At 34.7% G+C, this 12,138-nt stretch overlaps 1 protein-coding gene across 2 annotated transcripts in view; it reads right to left on the reverse strand.

Moving 5' to 3' along the window:
* The window catches only part of LOC139118568 (phosphatidylinositol 3,4,5-trisphosphate 5-phosphatase 2-like), a 44,423-nt gene that overhangs the window by 12,809 nt on the left and 19,476 nt on the right, over positions 1-12,138 (reverse strand). For both annotated transcript variants that reach the window (XM_070681933.1, XM_070681932.1), the window contains exons 10-22: positions 11,857-11,959; positions 10,168-10,370; positions 6,902-7,019; positions 6,090-6,186; positions 5,436-5,568; positions 4,516-4,615; positions 4,114-4,202; positions 3,341-3,422; positions 3,008-3,103; positions 2,572-2,703; positions 1,967-2,064; positions 593-680; positions 161-257 (exon numbers count right to left, since the gene is read on the reverse strand). In XM_070681933.1, the coding sequence (XP_070538034.1) occupies positions 161-257; positions 593-680; positions 1,967-2,064; positions 2,572-2,703; positions 3,008-3,103; positions 3,341-3,422; positions 4,114-4,202; positions 4,516-4,615; positions 5,436-5,568; positions 6,090-6,186; positions 6,902-7,019; positions 10,168-10,370; positions 11,857-11,959 (1,436 nt within the window). The remainder of the gene's footprint in view (positions 1-160; positions 258-592; positions 681-1,966; positions 2,065-2,571; positions 2,704-3,007; positions 3,104-3,340; positions 3,423-4,113; positions 4,203-4,515; positions 4,616-5,435; positions 5,569-6,089; positions 6,187-6,901; positions 7,020-10,167; positions 10,371-11,856; positions 11,960-12,138) is intronic.

Raw genomic sequence — 12,138 nt, forward strand, 5'->3', positions numbered from 1 at the left:
GATAAATCATATGACAACAGAGCACTGACAGATGTTTATGATTTAGTTTTGAGTTTGTACGTGATCTTGTTTGTCTATCTTCTGTGATTATCATGTGAACATCATGTGTCTGTGTGAGTGTCTGTGTATGTTAATAATGTTTTAAAAAACAGAAGCTTACTTTATTTCACCTGTCACTTCTCCTTGATGACTCAGGGTTTCTTTAAACGTTGATGGCATTGAACCAAATTTTGATTTCAGGGCTAATATACACTCACCTGTGGGAAGAAAACATTGAACTTGAACTATTTGCAAAGGTCATGAAAACACACTGATTTACAATTTCAGCAGGAAATAGCAATCTGTTTTGTTAGGGATAATCAAAATTGTGATAGGGATGTCTGTCATGAGAAGAGATTGAACAAATGAGAAACATGGCCATGATGTCTTTGCAAGTACTCTAACTTTTTTTCACATTATAAAAAATCTGGATGTACTTGAAAATAAGGTTGAAAAGCTTGAGGTGATTGTGATGTGCACCAGAAGTACATAAAAGCACCAGTTAAAAGTTTCAGCAAACAGGAAGGAAAAACAAGAGAAGGTTGAGACAAACCATAATATTCATCATTATCGTCAGATTTCACAGCTACCAACACATACTGATCTTCTAAGTAAGCAACGTCAGGCACAATTGGCATCATCTGAAAAGTAGAAATTGCAGAATGACTGTCGAATGTCAGGAAATCACACCAGATATATTGATTTCTTGGTGTAATAAATGATGGGATCTTTTTGTTTCAGTATTTTCAAATGCAGACATGGCAGCTCATGGATATTACATTTGTTTGTGTTTGAATATGAATGATTCATTGCAATGTGGTGACGTCAATGTTCAATTGATTTGAGGGAATGAAGAAGTCCATGGCCATCTATCTATGGTCTGGCAAAGCCATGTTGAAAAGAATATGGAAAGCATACCATATAAAAACTCGCAAAAAAACAAACGCACAATCTGAAGTTGTGATCAGACTTGCCCAACCTTCTGAGTTTGGTGTGAGGCTAAGCCAGGGTTGAAAGATTTTTTTTTTTTGCTGCTTGTTGTCTATGACATGGTAACTCTAATACATCACAAATTGGATCATAGGGTGAATATCTTTATTCTTCTTTGTATTTTGTTAGTCAATCATAAGATATTCCTTATTTAATTGTAAATTCTTTCCACATGCTAAATGACATCTTCACAGGTTTAATACCAAACCACAGGTTAAGTCTATGCTTCAGTGAATGAAAATATGGCTTAACATTGACTTTTCATTGTGTGAGCTGTATACTAGTACATGTGATATTTACTCAACATATGCAACATTTGTAGTGCTCATTCGGGATACGGAGATATCGAGTGTGACTTCCTAATATAGAACATAGATCAAGTCATGAGTTTTTACAGAAGTCAGGCTTGTATGATAATGCTGCATGATTATCATCTACATTATAAAGCTAATGACATTTGTGACCAACTGGATGTGGGAGATGTGTGGCAGCATTTGCATGGTATTGAGAAATAATGTCAGGCATTTGAACAGAAAGCACATCCTGCACTATGTCAGTCTGAGTCACACTGAGGAAATGACTGTATGTCATAGGTCACATTAAGGAAATGACTTTGTCAAAGGTCAATTTGAGGAAATGACTATGTCAAAGGTCACTTTGTGGAAATGACTGGCATGTCAAAGGTCACATGTCTATTAAGGTCATTGACATATCATCCTTCTCAGATCAGTTGCCTTTTAGATTAAGTAACCATGCTCCATATCACTAGGCAGTAAGTCTTTTGCATGTAACTGACATATCATTCACTAGATTTACATTTTAGAAAATTCTTATGTTTGGTAAAGTCACAACATAAGCAAAACAAATGTGTATATAAAAGTGCAGGTTTGGTCACTTATGATCATGACTTGGACTGTACATGAGAAAGTTTACTTACGGGTGCCATATCTGGTTCAGTCCATTTGGGACTAGACATGTAGTCGTGAATTCCACTGCCAATGGCCCACTGTCTATTTCCTTTGCTTCTGACCCTTCCTGCAAATTAGGCATATTATTACAGGAAAATGAAATGTGTTCATGCAACTGAAGAACCTGATCGATATTGTTCACAAAACTTGAAGGACATTTCTCAGGAAATCCCTCTGCTGATCAAACTTTCAAAATTTAATGACAGATCGCAATGTCTTTGAAAACAACTGAATATGCATTTCTGCAGAAGTTTGCTCAGTGGCTGTTGTGCGTGCAAAGTATAAAATTCAAATGGTACCTAGACTGAGGTTGAATATGAGTTGGTATCACATGACAGCATTTTCTAAATTGACAAGATTTGTGTGATTGAAGTTGCATCAACGATGTGTTTCATTTGTTCAAACCGACATGTATGTTCATACCATGCAGTCTGTGGCCAGGACAGGTAGTATGAATTAAATGCAACTTAACATTGTGAAAATGAAACCTGGAGAACATGGAAACATTTTGATCCATTTGCTACTTTTCATTTCGCTTCATCAAATTTGACAATGTCTTTGGGAATGAACCTACTTTCCAGGCAGATGGACTGGAATTCTAGACAATACTTGTTGTTGCTTGTTTTAGTCTTGACTCTGGCTTCCACCTCTGTGAAAATGATACGAACTGCCGTATCACCACTACCCAACTCCTTTGGAATGTTTTCTGCGAATAAAATGTTAGATTTCAACATGAGGGTGACACAAAAATGATTTTGGGATAATTCATATAATGATCACAACAGCAAAGATTCTGCTGCTGTTAAAATATACTGGATAGATTTGTATTGGCCTTAATGAGTGACAAATCAGCCATATTGGATTGTGATTTCAAACAAATGTGAGTCAAATTTTTTTGCTAAATACGACAGTGGACTGTAAATTTCAATATGAGGAGGACAGAGACTTTGAAGTTCAAGTTCATTCATTGAAAATGATGTAAAGTTGATCCAATATTCAGATATCCATACCATTGTAACTTGTTGACACAAACTGTGTGATTATACCAATGTCATAGGTAGCAAAGACAGGATGGTGATCACTGGTCAAGATGTCGTTGGTGCATCCTGGGATGGATAAGACAAAAGAAGATCAAAACAAATTCTTTTAATTCAACTTGGTAAGACGGTGCAGTTGCTCAAACATACCATAACTGAATAACTGCTCTCTCATACATTTCTGACATAACAAATACAAAATTACATTTTTTCACTATCATGATTACTTCAATAATGCAGCAACAATAATTATATGGAAGTTAAAAAAAGTCTTTTCATGTCATGTTAATAGTTGAGGCAACTCACCATACGATGTATTTGAAATGTACATCTCAGGATAGCTCTTCCACAGAACACGGTCAGTCCACGATGGAACATTTACTCTCACCTGTCAATGGGTCAAAAAGTAATTAGTTTCCACAAATGTATAAATATAACAACAAAGAGTGCGAGATACCAATCTTCTGCAAGAGTATGTACACTTGAAGCCACTGAAAATTCAAGGACATGAAGATGTTGAAGTCAAATAGGCACTTTCCAACTTTGTTGGTGTGGCAAATCAATAGACATTTTCCATAACGCATCCTCTCTACATACACAAGGAGTACCGGCACCACCCATTTTCCCTCAGAAAAGTGTGAAATTCTTGACTTTGCATGGCTTTCTATGAAGTTGTGACGCATGTCTCATATTTTCTGGACCTGATTAGAATATTCCACAACTACTAATTATAAAGTCTTTACAGAAATGTTGTAGATCATTAGCTTCTTCACAATTAACAGACCTTAGGATATTTTGGGGATATGTTTTGGACGTCGAAACACTGTGTTGCTTTCTATGTGACAATAATGGCACATATCATGGTTCTCCACATGGAGAGTGAGAGGGTTGGCCATCCCTAATCTTTGAGCAATCTATTCATATGTTGATAAGCATACAAAAGAACACATTTTCACAACAGAACAATATGCAAATTTGCATTGTTATGTAAATTGGCTATCCCTCTGCTTTTCCAAGCAAAATTTGTTGGATTGATATTTTGCTCTCTGAGATTTTTATGAAAGATTATGCACACTTACTCCTGTCTTCTTCATTTTCTCCCAGACATATTCCTTATTACTCCCTCGTCTGTAACGATACGTCGGTGGAAAAGTGATACACTCTTCCTCTATACAGAAAGAAAACAAAACATTTTACACATTATGATCACTTTGCATCTTGAAATATCCTTCATTAATCTGAAATTTTATCGTAATCTTACCAACCGAATCCTATTATCTGTTAAGGGGGTTACAGCTCAATGTTACAAGATTGGACCAGGCTGTTTTGATGGGACAATTTATTTCATGGCTGAAGTGGGCTTAGTCTGATTATCATGGCTTCTGCAGTGTTGCTGTAATTGCTAGCTAGCGAAGATCAAGCTGTATATGATCTCTGGTGAAGACCCTTAACAGTGTTATGAACAGAACATAAACACTTACTGAATTGTGCAAAGGCTTTGTCATATTTTTGCTCTGTCTTCAGTTGATCCGTTTCTAAAAGACTGTCATATTTCTTTTCACAAATCAGTCTTAAAATACCCTGCAGGTTCAATGAAAAATTAAACACAGAGAATATTATGAACTTTACTCAGTATGAACTGTTATTGTTATAACAGCTTTTTTCAGCTTTTTTCAGATTAAGATATGTCAGCAAAAAAAGAATAATACAATAACAACAAATATAACACCAACACAGAAACAATGTCAGAAAATTTTAGTAATGACGATTATTATAATTATCATTTTCCCATGCCCTTACGTTAATAGATATTTTACACAAAATTGGTTTTACTGTTTGTGATTGTCTTTTTCGTTTCTACATAAAAGCTTTTTTGGCATTTCATATTTCTGTTGAGTGTTGTTTCAATAATGAAAGCATATCCTGTCAGAAAGTCAGTTAAATTCATGACAAAAAGTACATCAATATATAAAATACAGAATAAATAAATAAATAAATATGATGATTAAGTGACCTTAACCCTTTGAGTGCCATAGTCAATTTATATGGCATACCCCAGTCAACTTTTTCAGATTTTTGCCAAAATTTTGATGAAAAGCTGTAGCCAATGAAATGTGATGGTCATTTGGTCCAAAATTATTTAAAAATTACAGAAAAATTTTTAAAAGTGGTAAAATGTTGCACTCAAATTTTGGCGGGAAAAATTACAGCACTGAAAAGGTTAACCTGTTATATCGTTCACTGATCAAGACAAAGTTATGAATTTAAAAAGAAAAGAATGTCTTTAATAATACCTTGAACTATTTATCTTGCATATATGTAGTGCAAAAACAATTTTGAAATTATCATTCCTGTGCTGTAGCTTTCCTGTATAAGGATGTGAGCAACTCTGATATCATACCTGTATTTGATTCTCCAGCCTGTAGTTGAGATCTCCAAACCAAAAGAGATGGTGGAAGGCATTGGTCACATTGAACGGTTCCTTCTGTCCTAACTGTAAACCTTTCAAGATGTCAAAGTAATTCTGATTCCGTCTGAAGCAAAAAAAAAGAGAGGCATTTACCTTTTCACCACAATGGTTTGGCCCAAAACCCATTGTTATCAATGGTGAGTGTGGACCTGATTACAGCAAATTGGGGTGAACAGATTAACACTATAGCATCCGACGTGTCACAGTTGTCCAGGAGAGACACAAAATGAGTTGCATAAAAATATAATGCGATTTTAAATAACTTCTTAGATTTGCAGCAACCAATTTTGCCTGTGATCCTTCATGAGAAACTAGATGGTGTTGAATGCCGTTTTGGTGTGATATGACCTAACATCTTGTATTTATTGATGATTTCATATTAAACCAACTTTAAAAATCCCTTTGTTTTTCATGGTGAAGTAAAATCTCTATAAAGTGTCTGAAAATTTCACAGGATATTTTTCATATGTGCGGTGTATTCATAAATTTCTTAAAGCTGAGAAGAGTGAATGATTTCAAAACCAAAGACTGAATGGGGATGTATAACAATGTCTTTTGGAAAACAGATTTTGGGGACATCCTTACCTTGCACATTTTTCATTTCCAGATGTGAGATGTGAGTTGATGAAACAAAGGGAGGTACCGTTGAAATTAAATGAGATAGCCACAGCACCTTTATTGCCTGTTGGGATTGAGAAAAAGTTAGAAAGTACTGAAATGCTTTGCTGTAGCCTTGCAGTGGTGACCTAGAATTCCATGGACACACCACATCAATGGAAGGTCATTCAGCTGCATCTTACTGTGATAGACAGTTGTCAAATGATACCACATCATGAATAAGCCTATAATGTGGATATGATCTACTGTGTTGTGGCTAGTGAAATCATAGCCTGCCCGCAAATGAAGTTTTGACTACAAGTAAACTTGATAAGCCTTGCCAAATCAAGAGCAATATTTCACATGACCCTCGGCAACTGCCGCTACCTCTCCTGTTTTAGTGGCTGGCTTTAATTGGTGAAGGAAAATCGATGATCTTCTCTTTTGGTAGAGCACTAGGATGTTGAAAGCAAACTGTTAACACTATCTATGAACCTTTTAATGGAAATATTGCATTTTACAGCCTTATTCATAAATAAATATCACTTGTGAATATTTGTTTCAAAGGAAGTGCAGAAGAAGTCTTGGACCATCTTAAGCATTTTTTAATTTTATGTTAAAGGACATGGTTCTATCTAGTATTTATTGATCAAAATGGCATGTCAGGATGAATACTTTACTACATGAGAAGAATCTGAGTAATCATGCCAAATAAAATTTTTTGACGACTACCGCAAAATGTCAAATATCGTTTGTAATCATTCAGTAGATAGCATTCACAGTATAAGTACAACACTCACCTAGGGCATTGGCAATGCCTGTCTTCACTGTAGACTGTGCTACATGGCTAATTCTGTGAATGTGCTCAGGTTTGACTAGAATTACCAGTCTGATCTGCCAAAGTGAACACACCGCTACCTGAAAGGCAACATTCATCATGGATGTGAACAACATATACGTACAACAATTACTTTCAATTCTGAATGGATAAAATCATCAGAGTATTATTTAAGTTGGAACGCGCCTTCGGACAGATATTTGGGCTCTAAAACTTTCACAATTTTTTTCTGATCTACCACTTGTGGGGGTTCATTTTGAAGCTCTTGGTGTAAGAAAACTTTTCACTGGCTTCATTGTTCGAATTTCGGAAATTGTTTTTTTCTCCACAGAGTTTTAACACAGGGTTTGCAGCTATTTTGAATTTTAAATAGCGGTAAGTCTTGAGTTATTTGTTTCTCTAGTACCGAAATTTGCACAGTGACCCCCCGATTTTTATTCTTGATTTTGAAAGTTAATGGTTAAACGTTTCATTCAGGAAAGTTTGAGCAAAAGTTTAAGGCTTTCACTTTCAAAGCTGGTACATGCCAAATGTATAAAATACATTTGGCATGTACCAGTATCAGTTTTCATCTTCCTTTTTTTGATATACATATTTACTCTCCACCTTAAGGTAGAACGCACCTCGGGGACAGACATTCGGACTCTCAAACTTTTACAGTTCTCTTCTGATATACCACATGTGGGGATTCATTTTAAAGCTCTTGGTGAAAGAAAACTTTTCACCGGCTTAGTTTTTTGAAATTCGAAAATTTTTATTTTTCGCCATAGAGTTAACACAGGGATGGCGGCCATTTTGAATTTCTAATATCGGTAAATCTTGGGTTATTTGTTTCTCCGCTACCAAAATTTGCACGGTGACCCCCTATTTTTATTGTTGATTTTGAAAGAAAATGATTGAAAGATTCCTTGAGGAAAGTTAGAGCAAAAGTTTAAGTCTTTCACTTTCGAGGTGCAAATTACCTTAAATGAGACCTTTTGTTGTAAAATTTAGTCCAGAATACAAATCGGTGGTCACTGAGCAAATTTTAGAATAAGAGAATTGGATTACATATATTTGAAATGCAAAATGGCCACTACACCCTGTGTTAACTGTATCAGGAATTGTTTAATTTAAGAAAGTTCTTCCCGGCTGCAAACTGAGTCCATATAAGAGCAGCAGACCAGGAGAGTATGAGCATAAGAAATACTGTTCCAAGGCACATTCTACCGTGATTAATTCTGCGATGAAATCAGCATTTTGGGTAACTTTTCTCCATTCTGGGATGCCCTAACATGAGAGAAGAATGGTCTTTGGCCTTTATGCTATATATTAGGCTTTCTGTCTTACTGTTATTTTTGTTCCTACCAAATCTATCAGCCTGATGACTTCGTTTAGGTGCTTTTGCTGAGGCTGATTTCAAAGCCAATATAGGCTCATGTGGTTCAACAGACTTTTTAACCCAAATTTCAAATACCATTGACAATCATATTACAGATCAGTAGAAATATTGCATTCATGACCTTTGGCGTTGCAAAAACAAATGATGTTTTTATCCAAAGGAACACAAAGATATGATAAAAAACCATATCTCAAAGTAAGTCAGGATTTCCTACATACATATTTGCTATTGGCTTAAAACTGCAGCTGCAATCAATACTTCTTCATACTTTAGCTTTAAAAGCACTCTGTTAAGTCTCTTGTTTCATTGTCAGGTATCTTGATAAACGTGTGCAGTCAGGAAATGATTAAGCCACACCTTGACATAGTTTAGAAAATTTCTATTTAAAAATCTGACATCCAACACACTGACTTGATTGTGCCACTGTTTGCTCACTGACATTCCCCTGCTTCAATCAGAGAGTTCTGAGATTCTACCGACAGATGGTTGGCAAGTACGGAGCTTTTGTCAGTGTGTCAACTTTTGTCACAGACTGTTTGTCTTCACAAGCTTAATCATTTGTGACAAGTTACAAACGTTTCCTGGCGTTATATCAATGGTAAATCATTTATGACAGAAACAGAGCTACTTTATAATGATGACAAAGAACAATATAACACCTTCAGAAAATTCTAATAAGATTTATGTGACAGTGAAAGAGTAATTTTGACTGATGTCAGAAGGTTAAAGTCTGATCTCTCCCAAGCATCGAGAATTGTTGTGCTTGTTACCTCTGGCTTTGCAAATACCGGGGTATTTGTAGATTTTTTACATTTTTGCTTTCATATCTATGTGTTTTATTCATATTATGGTTAGTATGTGCATTTTATCTCTTTGATAATATTTCTATTATGGTATTTTTACGCTGCAGCTAAAGAAGTTGCTTGTTAATAAATGTAATGAAATTCAATAAAGATCAATTGCAATTAATACATATTAGAGCTCAATGCAAGACTGCGTTTTTAAGTATGCTGGCCTGACTAAAGGCACTGAAAACAAATAGTTGTAGTGAATTGTGCATATGACACTGAAAACAATATGGTTGTAACAAATTGTGCATATGACACTGAAAACAATATAGTTGTAGCAAATTGTGCTGATGACACTGAAAACAATATAGTTGTAACGAATTGTGCTGATGACACTGAAAACAATATAGACATTAGTTGTAATGAACTGTGCTGATGAAATCTTAAAAACTTGATATGATCCTGCAGAAAGGCATTATTGGAAATGGAGCAGAATTTTTACAGGAATGACGGATGTCTCCTACAGTAAAGTTTGAGATAAGACTGTACAAAACTGGGAACACGATGAGTGATTTAACAATTGTCTTGAGGTGTACATTTCAGAAAGCCATCCAAGGTTGGTAAGATTATAACTGCAAATACAACCTGGCCCATTTTTCATAAACATACCAAATTTAGAAATATGTAATATGTATCGCTCAAATTTGATAATATTTTCATTATTTATGCTCTCTGTTACAGTATATTTTCAAATTCTTTTCTGTTACAGTAATAAAATGTTAAAACACAAAATGCTGTGTTACTGTTAACAAATTAACTCTAGCCCTAATCACAACAACACTGAATATTACATATATAGGCTTTGATGCAAAAGTTGAACAACACGGCATTTGACATAATTTTGGGAGTGAAACAAGGAACTGCTTTTTACAAACAGGACAAAAATAATGGCAAATATCATTACATATACACCTAGTTATAGGTATTACGAGCTTTTGACCACTTTTTAGGGTCAACATGCACTTAATTTGGTATGGCAAAGAGAATTTTGAAACTTACTGTTTTGAAATCAACATTGACACAATTCTGTAATTCCCTCTTGATTCTGTTTACCCAGTCTCTCTCTGACATGATGCTTTCCTGAGTTCCGATGACATACAGATCATGAGGCATCATCTGAATCTGAGAATCCAAGGTTTTCCCGCTCCCTTCCGATTGGATCCAGGATTTGAGCTTACCACCTGGACTGGGCATTGTGTCACCTGGGCGTATTATTCAATCAAGAAGCAAAGTTCTTTAATTAAACCTTTGAGCGCCAAAGTCAATTTTTGTTGCCTTAAGAAAATATACCCCAGTCAATTTTTTTTAAGATTTTTGCCAAAATTTTGATAAAAAATTGTAGCCAATGAAATGCGATGTCCATTTGGTCCAAAATTTTCAAAAAAATACAGAAAAATTCATAAAAATTAGTAAAATGTTACACTACAATTTTGGTGGGAAAAATTACAGCACTCAAACGTTTAAGTGCTGTCAGTATTGCTCAACAGACTCTCCATTTCTCCTACATGTTTTCTTTCAATTTTAAAATTTCAAGTAGTTGGATCTTTAAAGTCTTGATAAAAGTATTTTTCACGAGGCCAACATATTGCTTATCTTATTTATTTCAAAACTTATGGATACATTTTCCTGAAATATTTGTCATCGTGGAAGGCAAACCATTCTTTAATAACTTGTACCTGCAAAAATACAACCTTGTGATAAACATTGGAAAGATACAATTTCCAATGAAACCTGTATGTTGGGAGCAATAAATGGGATAACTAGAGTTACATGTTTAAAAGGATTTGTAAGTTTCTTTTCTATACATAATACCTTTATTAATTCAATAATTTTATGTAAATTCTAAATTTATCTTTTTTTTTGGCCTACAACTCAATCAACATTAATATTCAAGTTAAAGTTGAACATTCTTGATCAGTTATAAAAATCATAAAATTGCAAAAATGAAGTTTTCTACCTTTGTAGGTTTTCCTAACAAACAATACCATACAAACAATATAAAATTAAAATTAAAAAAAGACAGACAAACTTTTGAAAGGTGTGAGAAACGGGATCTAAAAGGTGGAAATGAAAGCAGCTTGTTCCAGGGAAACTTATTTGCATAGATGCAAATTTTGACTTTTTCATGCAATATGCGTGAGAATTTATGACAACACAAACAACACCAAACTTCATCATAATTTGATGTTCAAAGGTATATAAAAGCCGTAGCCAGTCACTGATATCTATTTCCTGTGTTTAGCTTCCAAGTGAAATACAGGTAAAATATAGCATGTAATTGGAAGATCTTGAGAATGACTACATATTAAATCCAGCCAAGTGCCATTCAGCTTTGTGAATGCATAAATGTTTATCTGTTAAGCACAATGCTCTATTTTTTAAATTTTATAAGGGGCTATTATCATATAGACAGTCCTATATGGTGTATGTACCATACCCACTACCTCTGCCAGGCAATGTTACCCCTTTCACTGTTATGGTTTGGCCCAAACCCATTGTTATGTGTGGTGATTTTGGACCCATTTACAGGAAATTGGGGTGAACAGGTCAAAGTAACCTTATCGCATTTGGAAACAAAGTGTACAACATAGATTGTGATAAGGCAGTGTATTGTATCTTGTGATCAAATTTACACGGAAATTTAAGACAAATAGTGAAAATGAAAATTTTGTAAAGCCAGTCTCTTACCCATATTCCATGTTCCAATGAACACTGATATTTGGTCAATGTCACTGCTATGAGTGTGGATATTTTTCATCTGTTGAATCAGCTGGCAAAATGTTTCTCTTTTCTGTTTGAAAGAAATTGAACCGAAATAAATGCATTAACAATACCAGTACTCTTCATCACGATAGATATGTTTATTAACATCAAGGTAGCCTGTCATTTATAAATTGGTTTCACACAAATGTTCAAATGACTGTAAGGATCTGGAAAATGTTTTTGTTGACCTAAAAATCATCATGAGTT

The sequence above is a fragment of the Ptychodera flava genome, chromosome 19, assembly GCF_041260155.1.
Source record: "Ptychodera flava strain L36383 chromosome 19, AS_Pfla_20210202, whole genome shotgun sequence".
NCBI classification, from domain to species: Eukaryota; Metazoa; Hemichordata; class Enteropneusta; family Ptychoderidae; genus Ptychodera; species Ptychodera flava.